This window comes from Monodelphis domestica, chromosome 2, assembly GCF_027887165.1.
Source record: "Monodelphis domestica isolate mMonDom1 chromosome 2, mMonDom1.pri, whole genome shotgun sequence".
Lineage (NCBI taxonomy): Eukaryota > Metazoa > Chordata > Mammalia > Didelphimorphia > Didelphidae > Monodelphis > Monodelphis domestica.
In genome coordinates this window covers 452,461,236-452,484,119 of record NC_077228.1, presented here as the reverse complement: position 1 = coordinate 452,484,119, position 22,884 = coordinate 452,461,236, and the positions used below count along the sequence as shown (strand labels likewise).

The 22,884-nt window shown below is 32.5% G+C and overlaps 1 protein-coding gene across 34 annotated transcripts in view; it reads right to left on the bottom strand.

Annotated features, from left to right (window-relative positions):
* The window catches only part of AFDN (afadin, adherens junction formation factor), a 184,250-nt gene that overhangs the window by 55,478 nt on the left and 105,888 nt on the right, over window positions 1-22,884 (bottom strand). For 23 of the 34 annotated variants that reach the window (XR_008916722.1, XM_056819025.1, XM_056819026.1 and 20 more), the window contains 12 exons: window positions 22,312-22,381; window positions 19,649-19,767; window positions 16,544-16,605; window positions 16,254-16,459; window positions 14,393-14,413; window positions 13,507-13,652; window positions 10,868-10,962; window positions 9,932-10,197; window positions 8,568-8,711; window positions 7,647-7,845; window positions 3,654-3,757; window positions 2,205-2,291 (listed from right to left, as the gene is read on the bottom strand). Coding sequence is in view for 33 of the 34 variants with exons in the window: in XM_056819025.1 (XP_056675003.1) it covers window positions 2,205-2,291; window positions 3,654-3,757; window positions 7,647-7,845; window positions 8,568-8,711; window positions 9,932-10,197; window positions 10,868-10,962; window positions 13,507-13,652; window positions 14,393-14,413; window positions 16,254-16,459; window positions 16,544-16,605; window positions 19,649-19,767; window positions 22,312-22,381 (1,519 nt within the window). In the remaining variant the exon portion in view is untranslated. The remainder of the gene's footprint in view (window positions 1-2,204; window positions 2,292-3,653; window positions 3,758-7,646; window positions 7,846-8,567; window positions 8,712-9,931; window positions 10,198-10,867; window positions 10,963-13,506; window positions 13,653-14,392; window positions 14,414-16,253; window positions 16,460-16,543; window positions 16,606-19,648; window positions 19,768-22,311; window positions 22,382-22,884) is intronic. The other 11 variants (XM_056819040.1, XM_056819027.1, XM_056819035.1 and 8 more) reach the window with 1 other exon arrangement.

The window sequence follows — 22,884 nt, the reverse complement described above, 5'->3', positions numbered from 1 at the left end:
ATAGTGTTCAATAAACAAAAAGGCCAAGCTTTTGGGACAAGAATCCACTATGAGAAAAACTGCTGGGAAAATTGGAAAACATTATGGGAAAGATTAAGTTTAGATCAACATCTCACACCCTGTGTATCAAGATGAATTCAGAATGGGCAAAAAAAATATAAAGGGGGAAATTATAAATACATTAGGTGCAACTATACAGAATAGTATGCCTGTCAGATCTATGGGAAAGGAAAGAATTTAAGAACAAGCAAGAGATAGAGAAAATTACAAAATGTAAAGTGATTCTGATTACATTAAATTAAAAAGGTTTTGTACAAACAAAACTAATGCAACTGAAATTAGAAGGGAAGCAACAAATTGGGGGAAAATTTTTATAACAAATCCTAACTCTGTCACACACTAATTATATGACTGTGCAGGGCACTTTGCCTCTCAGTGACCCCCAGACAACTCTAAAATAAAAGTTGAAGAACAGTCACTGATATGCTGTGATAAACGAAGTTTCCTCAACTGGAGTTTATTCCAGATAATTTTCCCCAAACAAATGGTTTCACATAATTGCTCTGGTGATGTTTTTCAGGGAACATTAACATAATGAAAATTTTAATTGTTTTTAAAAAGAAAATAAATAGGTTGGGAGGGCTGTTTTCCTGCCTTTCACATCATGTTATAGAGTCATTCTCTACCACCATGACCATATTACCAAGAAGAAAAACACTGGCTCAATCAAATATCATGGATTATGGAATGGCAAGGAATTCATTCAGAATCTGGCTGAAAATTTTATTATATGGTGGAATCAGGAGTTGTCTACACAGGCATTTGTCCCTGTCCACCTCTGTAACCTTTATAAATGGGTAGAAAACAGTTCATTCTGTGCCTGTTTAATGCCAAAGAATTGTCTAAACATCTAACTTGTCTACTATGAAAATAAATGTCATGGAATCTTAAAGTTCAAAAGGAATATAAACACACTACTTAGTAACCTCCTGTGCCTTCAGGCATGACTCACCAAGTCACCACTGATAATTGTTGTAATTCTAAAACACACTTTTTTTCAATAGGTAATTGGCATCAATTTTTTTTTTAATTAAAGGTGTCAGAACAAAAGTTTTTCTACATCATTAACTAAATCAGTTGCCACTGAGAATGATCCAACATCTAATTTGGCACAGTGAATATAAAAATGTAGTTGGGGATTTAAATTATTATGTAGTATTTCACAAACTGAAACAAAATTTGTAAACTGCAACTGATAATCCATTTACTTCCATCAATAGACAGTCCTGTACATTTGTAATAGAATACGGTAGATTTGGTCTAAAAGAATTTGACTTGTACACTATTTTCATTCTAAAATATGTGGTAAGAAAGATATGATTGAAATATTTTCTAAATATATAATGCTTGGGCAATACAGCAAAAATTCTTGTCATTGCTAAACAAAACTTGAAAGCTATTATTATATATCCTAGTAATATAGCTTGGCTATATTATACTATACTATATCAACATTATACTGTTGAAAATAATATAAACATCCTATTAAAATAAATTAATTTGCTAAGGCATTAAGTAAGCATCTATTCTAATTCTAAAATATCTTCTAAGTTTGTACTTTACTCACAGTTAAAATTTAATTTTATTAGGGTTCACACAGTACAAAAAACTGTGGAAACTCTTTTGTTGGTTCAAATCAACACAATTTTGGCTTATTTTGGCTAACACAACTCTCACATTATGGTTAATTGTTAGCCAAATGAAGTGGAATCCTGTCATCCTGTGATCTAGGAATTGTACAAAGCCATTTCCTTGGGTTGAGTTTCTGCCCTACACAAATAATCAGATGCTCTATGTGTACTCCCCACTCAAAAGCAGTTGAAAGTGCCTAACTCTTCATCAGAACCATGTCAGCTATGTACAATCAAGTGTTGACTAAACTTTAAATTACTTTCATTATCTGATCGATTTCATTTGATCGAATCATTCATTCACTTTGACGAAATTTTATCACATAGGATGGTTAAATTTTGTTGAGTACACTAGAGTTTCGCTCAGGTAATGCCAATCCTTTCCACCCCCTCCCCAATACCAAACAAAACTCAACATGTATTTTCCCCACACACATATTCAACTTTGATTCATTAGTAAATAGAAAGGTTCAAGAATGGACTATAATAGTAATAATAATTTTGTTTTCCTACCTTTGCAGCAACAATGCTAAGACCCATTCCATTTTGCTTCTTAAGTGTCACAGTGATTATTTCAGGTTCTTTTCTTAGAGGCTGGGTCTAAAGGACAGCAAATGAATAAATGTACTACTCATCATATGATAATATATCAGAATTAAAACAACTAAACTGCCAGAACTGAGAAGTCATATTCTGAGATAAATGAAAGAAAAATAGTTTTAGAGGAATAATAAAAAGCATAAATGACTACAGATAACTAACATTTTAACTGAATTAGGGAAAATGGACATAATTATAAGATGTTTGCAAAACATAACAGGGAGGAATTTAGCTAAACATGAGATACAATTTCTTCTTTCATATCTTCCTTTCCAACCTATACTTCCAAATTTCTAAGAACTTATTTCTTAAACACAAACTGTTTATCCTTGAATACCAAAAAATGTATTCTATTTAGGTTAAATAATAATGACCAGAAAAGCACTAAGTGATGGCATGGCTAGATAACAATTCATATAAAAAAATATCTGAAGTTATAATAGACTACAAGTTTAGTCTGTGTAAAGTGTGATAAGGAAGGCAAAAATGTAAAACCACAACATTAAGAAGTTTAGTTTCCAGGATCAGATGATAGACCCATTGTTCTCTGCCTCATTTTCAATCATATCTATAGTGGTGAGGGTATTGATAAAACAGACTGTATACAAGAGGCCAATTAGAATACTGGAGGGGTTGAATTTATGTCAAATGATGATCAGTTGATGGAAATGACGGAAATAGAAACTTCAAGGAAAAAAGCAACTCTGCACTTAACAGCAGCCTTCAAGTATGTAAAAGGCTGTTACATACAGAAGAGATAAGGATTATTTTGTTTGGTCCCATAGGAAAAAAACAAGAAGGGCAGCTGGGTGGTTTCAGTGGATTGAGAGCCAGGTTTAGAGACCTGATTCGACCTCAGATATTTCCTAGCTATATGACCCTGGGTAAAGCACTTAACTGCCATTGCCTAACCCTTACTGCTCTTGTGCCTTGGAACCAAAACACAGTATTGATTTTAAGAGGAAAGATAAGAACACTAAAACCAATGGGTAGAGGTTGAAAAAAGGCAAATTTAGGATAACTATGAAAAAAACTTCTTATCATTAAAGCATCCAAGTTTATGGGCAGCATGGGAGATTATATTCATGCAACAATATCTGTGAATTTAAGCACATTTTATAATTAAATAGGGGAAATAATATGTAAATATAAATAAAGGAAAATATGTACCCCAAAATGTACTCTAAAAATTTTTTTTACATTAAAAGAGATATTCAAGGGTGATTTAAAAAACAATGTAATTGATCTCTACTGAAAGTGTGTTTAAATTTAGGCAAAGAAATGGTTTACATGTATTCTTTCAATTCTAGGAATATTTAGTCGTCTCTTGAATCCTCTATATACTCTATCCAAAATACTTGCCAGTTCAGTGTTTTCCCGCATAAAGTGGCTTTCGTAATCTGCTCCTTCAAAATATATTGTCCAAGTACCTGGTGAACGTGTGTGAGGCATTAACCTACAGAACCCTAAAAGAGGAACAGACAAAAATTAATGAAAATTATCCCATATGTGAAGAGATGAGCCTTATTGAAAATCAAGTAATCAAATGTTTGATACTATTATATAACGCAATTTCTTTCTTATTCTCTACCTTCCTATACTGAACAAAATATTACAGTCAAATTCAAAATCAGATGCTACACTAGATTCCCTATATTTATTACTTAATAAATGAAACAAAATTTACAAATTATGAAGCTTCAATTTACTGTGGCAGTCCATAGTTCCTTATTTTTATGGAGGAAAGAAGAAAAATTCTGATTCTTTCTAAGGAGCTGAGCATCCACAAGACATCATTTCTTAGGCACTGGGCCTTTCTGACATACAAAATGGTAATTTTCTAAAAGATAAAATTTTTTAAAATCTCAAAGTAAATTATGTCCAAAAACAAGTAATAATAAGTTAAGGAAAAATATCAAAAGAAATAATTCCTTTAAAATGGAGGGAGACTGAAGTCTTGCTTAAGCAAATTCTCCTCGTTACATCTGCATAGAATTACTACTAGGGGAGTCCTTAGAAATTACTTAATGCAACAGTATTTGTCCCTCCCTAAAATAAAGTCTTTTACCTACTTTAATAAAGAAAAATCACAGGAGCAGCTGGGTAGCTCAGTAGATTGAGAGTGAGGCCTAGAGACAGGAGGTCCTAGGTTCAAATCTGACCTCAGACACTTCCCAGCTGTGTGACCCTGGGCAAGTCACTTGACCCCCATTGCCTGTCATTACCACTCTTCTTCCTTGGAACCAATACACAGTATTGATTCCAAGATGGAGGGGAGGGAGGGAGGTATTCAATAAAACGTAACATTACAGTAACAGGGCTTGATCAAAATCATACAAATATACTTGTATACAATGTTTGAGGTCTACATGTGTTTGATGAGCTATGCCTTTCTTCTCAAATATCAAAAATTCAGTAGAACTGAAAAAGAATGTAAATGGAGACTGCATTTTATCTCTTTAATTAGTTTATAAAGAACTGACTAGTTGTTAAGAAATATAAATAATTTCACCAAAATTATAACAAATCCTTTTTAAAAAAAACTTACCTTCTGTCTTAGAATAAATATGGTCTATTGGTTCCAAGGTAGAAGAGCGATAAGGGCTAGGCAATGGGGGTCAAGTGACTTGCCCAGGGTCACTCAGCTGGGAAGTGTCTGAGGCCAAATATGAAACTAGGGCCTCCCATCTTTAGGCCTGACTCTCAATCCATTGAGCTACCCAGCTGCCCCCAGCAAATCCTTTTTGAGCCTTTTAAGTAGCTAAACAATGAATTACCTGTTTCTTATTGTTCAGCACATGTTATATAGTCAAAACTAGTTCATCATGTCATAAGTCATTCAAAAAAGTCAATGAGTAAATAATGAAGAAACTTCATTCAAACCAGTATTTCTGTACTTCTCATTGACTATACTTATTAATTACACACACTTATAAGGCTACTTATATTTTCAAAACAATACATGTATCAAATTTGATACTTATTTAAATGTGAAAACAAGTAATTTTCTGTATGCAGAAAACAGGATGGATTATTTACAAATAGTTTTTTTTTTCCCCTAGTGGTTCTAAACATAATTCCCATCTCTTGATGAACATTATACAAAAATATTTATAGCTTCTCTCTTTGTGATGGCAAAGAACTGAAAACTAAAGGGATATCCCTCAATTGGGGAGTGGTTGAAGAAATTGTGGTATATGATGGTGAAAGAATACTATTGTGATATAAGGAATAATGAAAGATTATTTCAGAGAGAACTGGAAAGGCCTACATGTGTGAAATAAGCAAAACCAGGAGAATATTATACACAGTGACTGAAATACTATGGGACAATCAAATGTGATAGACCTTGCTACTAATAGCAATAGTGTGATCCAGGACTATTTGGAGGGAATTATGAAAAGAATGTATTATACCTCTAGAGAAAGGACTGTTGAAATAGAAATGCAAATGAAAACATATGATTTATAACTTCTTTATTTGGTGTATTTTGGGGTTTTTTGGCTTTACAGAATTGTTCACTTATGTGAATGAACAATATGGAAATAAAAAAGAAAAAGATAAAAAGGGAAAAAATATATTCTGCAAAGTGTTAGAAATAATTTAGTACTTCATTTTGGCTGAGATGAAATGAACTGTAATGATAAGGTTTGAGGAAATTTTTTGAAAAAATAAACACTTAAACTGAGCTTATTATTTTTTAAAAAATATTTTTGAAGGAAATATTTATTACACCCTTATTTAAAAAATACAAAAATTCAAAATTCCTTTAAAAACATTCATTATCCATTCTGGTTTTTTTTAGTGACATCATTGTTTCTATTCCTTATATCAATGTCAGACTGCCTCTATTTTTCATTGGAATATGAAAATCCAATTTGCAAAATTGTTAACACTCAAAGGCCAATCCTTTATTTAGGAATATGAAGTTACTAGTGCATATTATAGTTCATGGCTTTTTTTTCCAAGTGGGTATTATCTATGCAAATCTATAAATCATGTAATTATATTTTCTCTCTCTAGGTGATTATATTCAAGCATAAAGTGGCAGAACAGAACCCATATGAAGTCTATGATTATGGAATGACAAATATAATTTTATTACACAGAAAATTAATGTTTGATTTTGACCTTCTTTGCAGTATTATACAATTTCACAAATATTTATGCAAGGAATATTTTGCTAGGGCCTAGAGATAGTTAAAGATACAAATCAATAAACATTTTAAAACTACCAGAACTACATGGAGAGGATTCAATGATGAAATATAACTGCTTTATCCTCAAGCAACCTTATTAGTTTAGTCAAAGAAATTAGGTATGTACACAAAAAAGTATCAATACATATTATACTACTACACATTTTAAAAAATGTTTATATTGTAAGCTTTAGTCTTCCACTTGTAATGATTAATAAGCACTGAATGTAAAATAATTGTCAAGCAAAGAGTTCTAATGGGGAAAAAAAAGTTACAATTTTTATTTACACTAACCTCTAATTGAAATTTAGCCTTTATTTCAATTTTAAAAATACTACTTTGAGAAGTTTTACCACACCAACAAAAGATATGAGGTCACTAAACAGTGTAGAAAGTCAAAGGAAATAGTCCCTGTGGATTGTTATTAATGTATTTTAGAAGAACAACCATTAGCTACATAAAACATGATATCCCCATTTTTGTTAGTCTATGAGGCATATCATTTAAAAAAAAAACATTATTTAGTGTCTGAAAATACACCAAAAATCCAGAACTGGCTAATGTTTAATCAACTAATTTTAAACATCTTTTTATCTAGGATAATTAACGCCAAAAGCACTAGGAAGTTACTAACCAAGGAATCTTTAGTGCTCATTAAGAATCAGAGGTGCAAGCTCTGAAATATAACACAACTGTCATTATTTAATATGAGAAAGACCTATTCTTAACAAGAATATAAACACAGAAAACAACACTTATAACACAAAATAAAAAAGTTAGGTAGAGATTATTAAGAACCAAACATGAAGAAAGGCAAAGAACTACTTGTCATTCCAAACCAAAACAACTCCAAGTTCACAACAAAAGGAAACAGAACAAATATTTTCTGACAATTGTAGCTATAGAATCACATAGATCTAGATCTGGAAAGGGTCTCACTGGCCAACAAGTCTAACTCCTATAATTTATAGATGGGAAAAAAGAGGATGAGGTTAGGTGATTTACCATTGTCCTATAAATTATTAAAAATCAAAACTAAGATTAGTATTGAGGACTTCTGACTTCAGAATTTTCAACCAATGTCAAGATACTTTTGCTCACCTCAATATTAGCTAACATTGGACTTGAACATAAATAATATTGAATATTCATTTACCTCTCTGACACAGTGGATCCAAAAATTCCTGTAACCCATTTGGAACGTTTCGGACAACATCACAAGAATATCCATCTTCTGGCAGAAGAAAGGGTAGTTGAAGATCGGGATCTTCTTCTAATTGTACTTCTCTCCCATCACTACGTGCTAATTCATCAGCTGTATTTTCAGCAACAGCTACTACATTTTCTATGAGATCCTAAGTGGGGAAATTAAAATATATATATTGGAAGAGACATTAAATAACAGTAAGGATTCTGGAGAAGTTTGCCATTTCCTTTTCTAGTGGATCCAATGTATCCTTTTGTTGAGCAATGAGGGATTAAGCAACTTGCCCAGAAATATACAGCTAAGAAGTGTCTGAGACTGGGTTTGAATTCAGATCCTTCCTAACTGGTAATTAGATTCATTAATATACTGTTATTATTAAATTATATATTAATTTATAAAATTATTTGAAAATAAATTTCACAATGGTCAAAGATTTGCTACTGAAGATATAAAAGGCAAAAAAAATTTTAGATTTGTTAACCTAAGAACAAACCTCACACAAAAAAGATCTAGGTATTATAATTATAAAAGGTTATTTTTAATTTTGAAAACTAAACACTTTTTTCTCCTTTTCCCAACACAAAACTGTGGAGACTGAATGAAGTATACACACACAAAGCTACTTTATATTTTTATACAAAAACACGCACTCCAAGTCATATTGAACACAAATTCCAAGTCTAGGAAAAACTCAAAGACTAAAGTTCTGTCATCTAACTCCAATGGATCTAAAATATGAAATGTTCTTTAAATTACTTTTTATACTCAAATTAAGTATTTTATAATATTTTCACTTATTTATATGAAAGCAAATTCATTTTCCAAAAAATATTTAGTGTTGTGAAAGAAATGTACCCAAGATGAACTTACCGATGGGATAAAAGGTTCATCTGGTGCACAGTGATAATTTTGTAATAAGGCTTGAAGTTGTAGTGAATTCAGCTTAAAGCAGGTACTGTTAATATTTGGAATATCCTCAGGTGAATATTTATCCATGGTAAGAAGTGTGGTTGCCTAAAAAACAGGAAATTTTTACGATTACACAAAGATTTAGCATATAAATCATGATCTTATAAGTTACTATATAGCAATTAAGTTAATAGAGTAAAAGTAATATAGTAAAATGATCTTTCATAAAGACCTGGCCTCAAAATCAGGACAGCTCTATAGGATTATGCAGAATCAATGCCCATCTGCAATTGGCAGAGGAAGCATCCTTGTAGCACATATCCTCAACCTCTCAATTAAAAAACATCCTAGATAAATTAATTTGAACTAATAGCAGGGAATATTCTAAATAATATCTTTTTATTTTAAGATTTTTGAAAGTTTTATACTTCCATTACCTGTAAGAGAGACCCTCTAGCCTAAAAAGTATTATGAGAAATCTTTAGGAGTCCACTTAAATGAACTTCAAATAACATGGGTTCTTTTTCTTTGTTTTTGAAAACAGTTTTTTCTTAAGTCATTAAAACACTTCTCATGTAATCTGCCTTTTACTAAATCTTTGCCTCCTTTCTAGCGTAAAAGTTATTTTAGCCCCTAAAATAACAAAAAATCCTCAATTTCAAATCAAAATAAAGTGTAACTGTCACATGTTTTCTAGAACCATTTGAGTCAAAGAAATACTGCAAGAAATATTGATATATGGCCCAAATTGTCCAGTTTAATCCTTTTTTCCCCATGGTTCACCTCTTAGCATTAAATTTAAAACAAAGGTTGACAAATAATAAAAAATTTAATAGTTCTTGATTAATTATATAACTTTATAATTTAAAAGTTAATAATTTTATTTAAAAGATAAAATTAATCTAATATGCACAGTGGCATCAAAGTCTATCTCAGAGTTAAAGAAACTCGATATAAAATGCTCTGATCTTTTACAAAAATAAGACTCATCTCTCTAATGTTTAAATTGTTTCCTTGTTCAAGCCAAAATTTAAAAATATGACTTACTTTGGTAAAGTACAAAATATTCCAAGATATTTTCCATTCCAAAGTAAAATCTTTTAATGTTGAAAATCTTAATGGATGTCACTGCAGTGGCAAAGGATGCAGGAGCAGACTTTCTATTTGTTATTACTTACCAATGTATAAATAAAAGAAAGGTAAACAAAATAATGGCAAATGAAAACAAAAGGTACAAATTCAGGGTATATTTCTTTTACCACACAATCCTGTTCAGTCAACCTCTCCCTAAGAATGAAAAGAGGAATCCAGATTATAGCATTCACCTGTACGATTCTGCTAAGATGACAGTCAGCAGCGAGCTCAAGGCCTTGTTTCTCTGCCCATGCCTCAATATGGCCCAACTGCTGACGGATAATGGCTCCCCAGTAATGAGAACACAACCCTGAATCTGGGTCAGTAACAAGTCTGTTAAACAGCCACATGTTAATAAAATGAAAGAGCTGAGAGAAGAGTTGAATCGTCAGGGCAGCATTTACTCTGCATCTTCGTAACAATGACATAGCTCCAGTGAGTGTGTGCAAAACATCATCTGTTCATAGATAGAAGACAAGAAGATATTATGAATAAGTCCTTTAAGCCAAGAATTCAGAAATAATAAAGAAAATATCAATCATAACACTGGCTGATTGCACAACATACACCCATACTTTCACACTGAGCCTAAGTTATAAAACTTCAGTCACCAAATATCTTAACTAGAATCTATATCCTATTTCAAGAATTTATGATTGTTTTCCATGTGGGAACTCCCAGCATGGTGCAAACTGCAATAATGCCACACCTTAGTAGATTCTTCCATGAATTATAATTTTTTTAAAAAATCCAAACTTCACTCAAGTCCACATGACAGATAGCATCTTTCACTTTCCTGCTTGGTTAAGAATAACTAAAGTTTGGGATCTACTACAATAGGACCTGAGAATTCAAGATCACCTCCACAAATGTGAGGTATTAAAGTAGGCAGTGGGGAGGAAACTGACTCGTAAGGACTTTTTAAATGTTCAAAAGATCTGAAAAACTGACTACATGCAAAGTAAAAAGATCATCTACATTCAACATTTAATTCAAATCCCAGCAAATGCATAAGATGCAGTTTACACATTCTTGGTTTACAAATACCTGATAGATATTAAAACAGTAAAATTCACACAAATTTTTAAAGTGATAAAAAAAAAATTTTTTTTAATCAGTATTCTAACCTATTTTGGGTCTTTGTAAACTATTTTCTTCAGGATCATCCAGAAAGGCTGGCATGTAGTTATTAAGTTCTGATTGAAGACAATGAACCAAATATCTGAAAAATTATAGAAATTTTTAATGCTGTGTATAATAATAATGATAACATAAACATAAATAACTGGAATTTAATCATAAAACCAAAATCTGCTTGTCTCCCAGATTACCATTATGGAAGATTATATTCTAGGCCATGCACCAGTAAATACTCTCACCCTAACCTTAAATCATTTTGTTCTTAGGTGAGAAAGACTGATCATGCAAAAAAATGTATGCCTCCCAATTCTAGACTCTCGAAACAACTGATAGCTGCTCCTTTCAAGTTATTAATTATCTCATAATTCTGGAATCAGCTATTTCCTCAATTTATGTTTTCCTTGAACTTTCTATAGCAAATGACACTGTATACCATTTTTTTCTGCTTCATATTTAATTCTTTCTTCTCCAGGTTCAAATATTAGTAGGGCTATAATGTAGAGGAGGAGTTAAGACTTGTTCTATTTGGCCTTAGAAGGCAGAAATCTAAGCAATAGTTTTAAGTCTCAAAGAAGACTAATTTGGCATGATGTGAGGAAAAATTTAACAATTGGAATTGCTAAAAAAAAAAAAGTATAAAAAGTTTGCTGCGTTTCTTCTCCTAGCAAGTCTTTGAGCAGATGCTGGGTGACTACTGTCAAGTATCTGAAACTGGGCATTACTCCATGTACAAGTTGGCCTAGATGGCTATTGATGTACCTTCCAACTCTCAAATTCTGTGATTCTATGCATTGTCCTGACATTACTCTTTCCTGGTTCTCCTCTCTTGTTTAACTAGTCTCTCCTTTGTTTGATCACCTTCTATATCATGCCCCCTAACTTTGTGTGTGCACACCAAGGCTCTGTCCTGAGAACTGTTTTCTTCTCTATTATGCCATTTTCCTTGAAACTTCATTTTCACTTCAACAATATCCAATTGATCACTGATATCATCATATATATTTCCACAACTCTTAACCTGCTCCATTTCCCAACCCACATGCCCTCCTCTCCCTTTACCCTCTCTGTCTCTACCTCTCCCTCCCTCCCTCTCTCAGTGTTAATTAAAAAAAAAAACAGTCTTGGAGCAGTAAGTCCAAAGTTGAAGCCATACCTCTGACACATTAGCTGCAAGACTCTTAACAAGTCCTCTTACATCTCAGTGCCTCAGATAAATAAATAAGACTTAGTTGTAAAACAGTTATCACTTTGCAGTAGGGAGAGAGGCATTTCCTTATCAGGAGTTCCCTATACTGATGAAACCATAACCTGGCATTTAAAAAAAAGCATTTTTTCCCCAATATTTGAAATTTTGCTTTCCTTGACATTTGCCTTAAAGTATTATGAGTATTGAAAAATAATAGGGAGACTCTAAAAAGAATATAAGGAATGGATTGATTATTGATTATAAACTGATTTTGATACTCTGCTTGCTGTGCTCATAAAGTATCCTCAGCTTATACAAGTGAAATGAAGCTCATAAGTGAACTTCTCTTCAGGGCCAAGTGCAAGGATGCTATGGAGACTCTTGTTATATAAAAATAAACTATTTATTGAAAATATAAGGCTAAAAAAGGATTTCTAACTTTAAGGGATTCTAACTCCACCCAAAAGAAACTCCTTGGTTCTGCAAGGAGCCGCTTCTCCTGTGTCCACAGGCTACACTAATGCTTCCTAATCTGACTAACCCAAATTTCCCTATTCTACAATAAACTAACATTCTTAGCCTTATAATTCTTAACTTTTGTCTTGAAGTTATAAAAATAACAAAGACTAGCTGGTTGAGTCTCAACAAGAATCAAGTTAGGACTCTGAGCCTTAGCCGACTCAAGAGTCCAAAGCAAAGACCATATCTTTCTTTGGTCTTCTCAGAGTTAAACAATCTATAAAACAGTAAAAGATAGTCAATAGGGTTTCCCAAGTTAGGAAATGAAAACACATAACTCCGACAGAGAGAGACAGAGACAGAGACAGAGACAGAGACAGAGACAGAGACAGAGAGAGAGAGAGAGAGAGAGAGAGAGAGAGAGAGAGAGAGAGAGAGAGAGAGAGAGAGAGAGAGAGAGAGAGAGAGAGAGATGTTGCCTCCTCAAAGCCCTCAGAGCAAGAGTCTCTGTGTATGACTCAGTCAACTGCCAGAGAACAACTATCAGAGAAAAACCGTTAGACTTGAAACTGACACTGTCTCAGCTCTGTTTGAAACTCCAATTCTTTCTTAAGCCAGCTTTTCTTTTTTTTTTTTAAACCCTTACCTTCTGGCTTGGAATAAATACTGTGTATTGGCTTTAAGGCAGAAGAGTGGTAAGGCCTAGACAATGGGAGTTAAGAGATTTGCCCAGGGTCACACAGCTGGGAAGTGTCTGAGGCCAAATTTGAACCCAGGACCTCTGGTACCTAGGCCTTCTACGTCTTATCTCTAAACTAATATAACAAGACATAATTGTTAGTATCATCCTTATAGTGTGCATGGATAAAATATAATCCTATTTGAAAAAAAACAAAAAACAAAAAAGAAAATCCTAAATTTGATACTACATTAAAGGTGCTTGGAGGGGCACTAAAAAAAAATTTTTTTTCATCTTCTTACTTGAATGCCATTTGAACCAAGTGTGCTAAAATATCCTGGGCATCCAAAGTGATTCGGCTGAGATCTCGGTCCTGCTTAATAAAGTTGAGTAGTTCTGACGCATTTGCCATCCAGAAGGCAAGTGCTCCTGCAATATTCTTCTGCTTCTGTAGATAAAACAAACATAAGTAGAAAAAGACCAAAAATTTTCCTATCCCACCAAAAGAAAAAAAGGAGGGAAAGGGATAAGTGCTATTTTAAAGCTTTTTAAGATAGACCAGTACCTTTCCCATTTCACCAATGACTCAGATACCAGATACTTGCACATAAATTTGATCTCATTCATAACAATGAAAAGTATGCAATTTCTTCAACATCCCCAAAATTGGGTCTAACATGATAATATAATGTCTGGTTTGCTATCAACTCTGGAATGCATACTGCAATGCGCCAGATTTTTGGGTACATATTATCTGGTGATCTGTCTGTGCTCACGCACAAGGTTGCTATTACCCACCACCACCCTGATACTTCTAGTTACTGGTTGTGACACCATGCAACTCAGTATCAAGTACTGATCTATCTCCCCATCTCCCGACCACATATGCCAGGCCAGGCAACCTCAGATGAGATCCAAAGAATAGGAACCAAAGATAAACAATAAAGGTAAGAAAAGGAACTTTGGTCATTTCATATTCACACTGAAGTGCATTAAGCAGAAATTATGGAATGCCGATAAAAGTTGCACAGTCAAAAAAGGATTTTAGTACTGCATGTTCCAGTTGCTGAATGAGTGTTATGAACTGTTCAGTCCAGCTGTTGTAGTATTGTATTTTGATATGGAAGCAGCATGAGAGACTCAGCTAAGCCAACACAGCTAGGATCAGTTCCCAGCAGTATATCCTACCTGATCAACCTGGTCTACCTCCTGGAGAAAAACGGACGAAGGGAAATCAAGCAGAACGAGAGAAAGAAACTTGTAAACAATCATGATAGTTTAAAAAAATTAAAACACTAATATGACGGTGCAACATAAAGACAAAACACTGTATGCTGTTCTTCCCAAATTACAATGTCATCTAAGCTCTGGAGGCAGCTGAGCAAGTGCATGCTGCAAATAGCTTATTTTAGACTCTTAGTACCATAAAAATGAAGTGAATGGACAATCTGGAAAACATAATTGATGATGAATACATATGAGGTAGGTCTTGTTAATTAACATTCATTAAAGAATATAGTTTAAAAGTTTTCAACAAATCCATAATGAGCAAAGACAAGTATATATAAATCAACCTGTGCAAGTATATCTTAAGTCTAACACGAGTTGATTGCCTGACTTATTACAAAGAAAATGAAAAATAAGAAAGATGATAGTGATCTATTTAAACAAAATGAAAAGGATGATATTGGATATATCTACAAATCTATAAATGCTATAGCAACAACTCTTTCAAATTCCCAAGTGGCTAAATTCCAAATGGCAGACTAAAAAATTTTTCAACAAAATTTGCTGAGTGGACACTTTTCAGTTGTTGCTTTGTTAATTTCACTTATGGAATAGAAGCAAAAGATCTCAAAAGGTTGTTTTGTTAATGATTTTACTTTCTAGTTCAAAATGTGCAGCAAAGAGCTCATTCAAAATATTCCGGCATCAGCAGAGCTTCTTGCTTAGAAGTGAACATTTGAAGGAACTGGGAACAAGTAATGGTTTAAAATGATGACTAAAAGAAAACTGTATTTGTGTAATAAAAAAACAATGTTAGAAGAATGCTATGATAATCTAAGTGTTGCTACTTTTAAATTTTTATTTATAGGTTCTTGTAAGGAAATTATTAGTCAACAAATCTAGTATACATTTTAATAACTATCCCCTAATTTTAAAACTCAAACATGTTTAAAATCAGAAAAACAAAACAAATTGGTAATAATTTTATCAAATTTCCCAGACAAATCTAATTCTCAGGGGGATAAAATAACATTCAGCATCCATTCTACAAACATCTTAGTTGATGTCCACTAATTAAAATATTAATATTTATTAAGCTCTATAAAAATAATCTAGTTATGGAATTCAAAATATCTGGCTAAAAAACAAGTGTGGAATTATATATGCCACAATATTAACTTGTAATGATATGTATGTGACAATTCTGGGATGAAAATGTTCAGAATGACAAGAATTTTGATGGCCAACTTTACAAAATAATTATACACACTTTAAATTTATTTAATTATAAAATTTGAAACTTTAAATTGTGGCCCTTCCTATAAAACCAAGTCACTATACTTCAGGGTTACTATACAATTTAAAGTATAAGGTTGTGTTCACATATCTAAACTGAGCATAGGGATGTTTAAATAACTGAAGTAATTTAAACAACATTTCCTTTCTTTGCTTCTAGTGTTTCTAAAGAAATAATCTGTGCATAAATTATGCCTTAGGATAAAAAGGCATGGGAGTAGGTAGGAAGAAAAAGGAACCTAGGCAATTTGTCGCAACAACAATGTACTTTTAAAAGCATCTTGTATTTAGCAACACTGTGAGCTCAGTCTCTACTTCCTAAATTTGTAAAATTTTCTTTAACTGTGAGGGACAAGACAGGAAGAACAAGAAAAAAATTCTCATACCTTTTTAAAGCTATATAATTAATTCCAAGAAAAACACAGTTACCATATTGTACATAATAACATTTTTCTTCCAAAAATAATCTTAAAAGACTCCCTCAAAAGGAAAAAGAAATGCATATATACTGCAGATTGCCACTCACCTGAATAACACCTTCCATCATGTTCACCATCTTGTTAACTATTGCAATGACTTTGTGAGTCCGCTCTGCAGGGCTGATTTCAGGTCTGTATTGGTTTGACAGTACATACCGACATGCCATATATAACACATATGTAGGTGATAATTTAAAATGTACTGTAGAGCTATTAGTATAATTTATAATAGCTGATAAAAATGAATCTTCAGCTGTAAAAAGATAAAAGAAATGAGTATCAAAAGGAGAAGAATAGAACAATTAATAAACTTATACAGGAATCTGAAAATACTTACAACTTTCCCTGAATTCTATGCTTGCAGGCAGTATCAGTTCAGGGCCAGGTGCATCCTGAGTTCTAAAGGAAGAAAGTAGATATTCAACAAACCAATTCATATAATTAAAATCAATACCATTGTCAAATGAGGTAGATTTCTCAAGTGGTTTAACTTCTGAATTCCTATGCATTTGGCCAAAGTTGAGAAAGTATACTAATATTCTGCATCCGTTTGTAACTTGTACAGAAAATGTGGTAATGCAGTCCAATGCTATCTTTGCATTTTTCTTCATGGAAGTTTCATCCAAGTTGTAGTGTCATGATGGCAAAAGGTCACAGAAGAGACCTGAAACATGCTTCTGCATTATTGATGAACACCTCTTATAAAATACTGAGATGAAGAAGCTTGCACCTGCCATATCTGTGGCTCAAGTAACAATTACCACAGTAAAAAACAAAGGGGAAGAATGGATCAGGTTTTTAAACAAAATGAGAAATGAATTTACATAAAATTAAAAATTTATAGGTGAAGACAGCGCACTGAGAAAACTTTTCCCCATACTCTGAACTATATTTTTGCTTAAATTATTGAATCTCTGTTCTTAGAGAAACAGGAATGTATTAGCCCTTTTAAAGTAAATTCTAATTATTTTCCATCCTGTATGGCTGATTTATGATTCTGCTAATGTAGAGAAGAATACAATCAGATACCCTAGTTCTACCTCCCCAGAAGACACTGTTTCATCCGGAACTTCCCATAAATTAAAATGTATTTCATTCAGGAAGCCTTTTAAATGGTATCTCTTTCAATAACTCACTACATAATAAAGAAATTAAAATAAAAACTAGGATGACAAAGATCATACTCTTTCTCCCTCTCTCTCTCTCTAAAAAACAAGCAATCAAACAAAAATCCTTACCTTCTCTCTTAGAATAAATACTAAGATTGATTCCAGGGCAGAAAAGTGGTAAAGGGTGGGCAATTGGGGTTACATAACTTGCCCAGGGGAATTCAGGTAGAAAGTGTCTGAGGACAGATTTGAACCCCAAATATGTTGATACCAGTATCACAATTAATTTACCTCAAAAATGTTTGCTATGTTTTAAAATTTACAGTAAGTTTTAGTAATATCTTTCCTTTTTATATCAGTCATTTATAGATGTAAAATTTCAATACTGCTCCCACCTGCATGAAACCCTCTTATTAACTAAGAAAAATATTAAAGCTAAAATATCAGATATAATGGTCTCATAGGATAATACATATAACATTTCTCCTAGGAAGTCTTCCCCACATCTCTAAGAGGGAATTTTGTTTCATTGTCAGTTTTCCTAGGTCACTACTGGTCTTCCATTAGTGCAGAGTTTTTATGTCCCTTAATATATTGCCAAGATAAAAATAAATTATACTTTTAAAAAATAATTTCAACCAAGTCACCACATTTGAGAAATAATTTGCATACTTAACCATACAATTAGTTAATGCATCTAACTTACATATACATATTTTCTTAGAACTTATAATGTTAAATTTGATAGGACAGAAAGAATTTGTATACTTTGGGAAGTAAGGGTACTCAGCAATACTATGAATAATTTCAAGTCAAACAAAAATCAAGGAAATTTCATTTCTTTGATGTTTAATTTTGATTAGATTTAAAAGCCTGCTTTACATTAACATTAACCTAATGAAGAGTTTCATATTTCTATGCAACAAGACTCCAGCTTAATGTGTTCTCTCAATAATTCATCAACAGGAATATTTCTACTAAGAATTCTATATATCCAGTATTTTATCCAAATTACAATATTAGCAATCAAAGGAAAAAGATGTAAAGGTTGAAAGGGATTTTCAGGGTTACTTAGTCCAATACTCACATTTTACTGATAAATACTTAAAACAGTATAATTATGAAATATTCCAGATAGTAATCAACCAAAATTAAGAAATAACAAAGTACAGAGGACCTATAAGATCCCATGAGAACCTATATTATTAATTTACTATTTACTTTCTGACACCAATGTAATAATCTTACAATCTGCAGTGCCCTCTACTGGGAGATGAGAAACTGAATTTTATCTTCATTTTCAGGCATTGACTCAATGAATGACCTTGGGCAAGTCACTCATTTTATCTTGCTCTCTGCTTATACCAAAAAGGCATGATGAAACATGTGATTAGATGCCATAAAAAGAATCATGATCACCCCATTATAAAGAGTAAAAAAACCATAAACATTTATGCTGTATGTATATACATATCTTATCCACTCTAAAAGATGTGTAAGCCTCTTTTAGGCAAGGGGCTAAAATCATTCTTTCTCATTACTCAGTAATTAGGAATTCAGTGTATTGGCTGAATGAATACCTGCTAACCTCTTTCTGACTTAGAATCATCCAAAGCTCTTGAGTAGCAATGCTGCATTTTATACTAATCAGTATTCAAAATCTACACTCTCTAGTCTAACTGTTATGTTTAAGGGATTATCTTTCCAATTAAAAAAATGTTTTCATGGTCACACTGAAATACATAGAAACCTTCTTAATGAAGCTTTCAGAAATGTTTTAGAAATTAAGAGGAAACAAATAACAAAGACTCAAGACCCTGTTCATAAAATAAGACATCTGCAGTACCGGATTAAAAAAAAAAAAAGTCAGCCTGCAATTCCATGCTAGAAGGCACATATCACTGACAATCTGACTTAATCAGAAGCTATTACAAAAGGTTAATTATTTAAAATTTGGAAATGATTTAGTTTTATGTTTTCACAAATTAAAAGGTTTCTTTTATAGTTTAAATGGATTCATTCTAAATATACATTTTTCTCTAGGAATAAACATTACAGGATTTTTATTTCATATGTAGGATCATTTTAATAAGACACCTATACAGAGTAATCCCTTAAAAACAGCATGAATTTAAAATGTGAATTTTTGGACTCATTCTTTATTAAACAGAGAAAGAAATTATTCTTTGGTTTTAACAGAATAAAAAGAGTTCTCACAAACATATTGTAACATTTAAAAAGAAAAAGGGTAAAGAAATTGCTTTAAACTCAAATCTCCAGCCTTTCTGGGAGAATGTACTGGTTCTTTCTTTAGTAAATATAGCATGACCTACCTGCTGTCCTGTCTTCTATAGTCTTGTTGCTGTTCTACTCTAATCATTGGCTTCACCATCCCTCGCTCTGCTGTGCTGGATGCTGACGATATCCTGTCGCTGTCCAGTCTAGTGGTACTCTAAGCCAAAGAAGAAAACAAGAGTGAGCTCAACAGACGATGCAGACCAACCAAGCTTTATGTTCATCATTAGGAGTAAAGAATTGATTCAAGGCTGCCAAAGGGGGAAGGACAAGGGAGGGAATGCAGAGGTAGGGAATGCAGACCAGAAAAATAATACAGCAATGCAGCAGGTGTTCTGACCACAGTGACAGGACATATCTAAGAGCACACTAGCCATTCAAAACATAATAAAACAACTTGCTGCAGCTCCTGACCAAATGCTACCAGGAATTTTAAAGCCCCTTCTTACAAAAGGTTAAAAGTAGGGCTATTGATGATTCCCCCCCCCCCATGACTAGATAACTCTAGTCACCATCCTTTTCTGAAAGATACATATACAAACACATTTTTTTAAAATCAAGGCATAATCCTGCCAGCTATGTGCAATTATATGGGGTGCTCAGTTGTTTTCTTCAGAGGGCTTCAAAAATCCTGCTAACTAAGGCTCAGGGCACTAACCTGTATTTAGTACTATTTAGTACTAAAATTGGTTCTTCCCAGCCTTATTTTATGTCCTTAAATAAATACAGGGAAAATACAGTTTCTGTTAAAACTGTGTTCCTAATAAGCAGGATTTTACCAATCTAATTTAGTACATTTTTAAGTATTAAAAAAAAAACCTGCAAGTTTCTAATGATTCAATTGAAGAGAACTATTTAATATTAATGAAATGTTATGAATCACTTTAGTAAGGTATGTTTTAGTGTCAGACAAATGAACAAATCCCTCTGAGACAAGCAGCATTATTAAAAAAAAGCAAACAGAAAAACAATAAAACATCCAATCCAAGTTTACTGTATGTCTCCTATTCAGTTAAGTGACCTACATGTAAGTGTCAAAGCCTAAGTTCTAAATTTAAACTTAAACCAAATAAAAAGGCATCACCACACCACTTAAATAGGACATAAAATGTACTGGAAATGGCAGCCCTTCCATCTTAATGGTGCGGTCTCACATAACCAAGGTATTAGGGACTCACTCAGTTTCATTCTCCCGTTCTGAAATCTCAACAGCGGTGGGATAGGATAGCACTTGAACGGGAAGGTAAGAGAGTATAAATATATGATGGAGGCTGGGATTCAGGAGTTATTTATGATATGGAGACAAAACTGAGCTAAACAAGATCTAGTCAAACTTATAATAATAAAAGTTTATTGTAACCCATGTGTTCAGAAATCATTTATACCACTTACTCTGCTCTGAGGCTAATTTACATTCTTCCATGTCCTATGAATACAAATAATTGCTATAGGAATTCAGAAATAAAACTGAAGGCAAAGAATTTCATGGAATAGTACCTTGATATTTATAGTACTGAAAACATGGTAAAGAAAACATTCTTCAAAAGTATCATCTGTTAGAGTATAAGCTCATTTCTCTTAAAAACTATGGTGTATTTCAATTCACAAATAACAACAATAGTATTGTGGCAATAAATCTTAGCTATACTATTTTACACAAATACAATGAAATTCTCTTTTGACACTACATTAGAAGATGAGAGAAATATGAGTTGAATGCATTATGTGTATTTGTTTTAGGGAGTAAGAAGGAAATAAAATGGAGAATTATATTTTATGTAAAAATTATTCATATTATCTTCTATTCAAATTTAAATTTGAAGGTGTCAGGAAAAAATTAAGTATTCTCTACAGCAGCAGAACAAAAATGTTTCTGCAAAATGTTTTTAACACTTTACAAATAAAGGTATCTATCACCAATTCCATTTATTCATAATTAAATATTATAAAACAAATCTCATGTCAAAATATACTATTTAATTTCATACTGCTAATTATAGTTATATAATCTGTACCTATATGTAATTATGTATCATAGTTTTTAATGTTTATGCATTTAAGATAGAGATCCAAGAAGATTCAGAGAACATAACTGAGATAAACTAAAGTGACTCTCCTGGTCAAACAAATGCCATTTACAATGCTGCACAGTACTGGGTATAGAATAGGCACAACATCTGTTCATCACAACATATAAAATTTATTATTTTACCCATGCTTTAAGTCAAAGAATAGAGTAATGAAGAATTGCAAAATGGGTCCTTGGCACAGAGGAAAGACAAGATTGGCCATTTTCTTAATTTTATAGATACCATAGATATAGATATAGATACTATTAGTATTTTAAGGAAGAACACCTTGGGATTTCAGCTTTTATAAACCAATAAGTTACATGCAGCAGGAGGGAGATGCAGTAGATAGGGAGTTTTCAGAATCAGGAAGAACAACCTCTATTCACATATTGGTCATATGACTAAAGAGGTCACTGAACCTTCCTGGGCTCCCAGCCATGTCTCAAGATTAGAAGTTGTAGAACATATACAGATATGTATTAGTAAAGCGAGTTTATTACACCAGTAAAATGATAGGTCTAGGGGAAAAAAACAACAACAAAGTCTAAACTCAATAGGTCTAATTATCTCAAAACCTTAATTTTAACCAAATGTACCACAATACTACTACATAGTAGATACTCAGTTACCTTGCTTGTTGGCATTGCTGTTCCACTATGAATGTCACCTTCCAGATCAAAGGTTGTCTCCTGGACAATTCTATGGGGAAATAAAATTTAAAATCCACATGTAGAAATCATTTAAACTAGTTTTAAAAAAAAAACTTTAAAATAACAATCCTTTTCCACCTAACAAAAGCAGCATTTATATAAATATATGAGCACCTTTTTAAAAAATTTCTTTTCTTTTTTGGCTTAAAGAATACCTGTTTATATACTTTTTGTGACTGTCCTTTATCACAAAGAGACAACAAAATGAACAATGAAACAGCAAGTCAGTCCCAGAACTATAAAACTAAGTATTTTCTTCACAACAGTATTTTACAATGATTATATTAACTTTATATCATATATCAACTATATCATACCAACTTTAAAAGTAAAGGAAATAACTTGCTATATTTTTGTTGTAAATTTTGAAGACAAAACTCAAAACCAAATCTCCTGACTATGGGTCCAGTATAATTTCTATTAAGTAATATTTGTTGTATTGGGGTACTTTACAGATTACATTAAGATGGGAAAAGGCTATTTCTTCAAAGT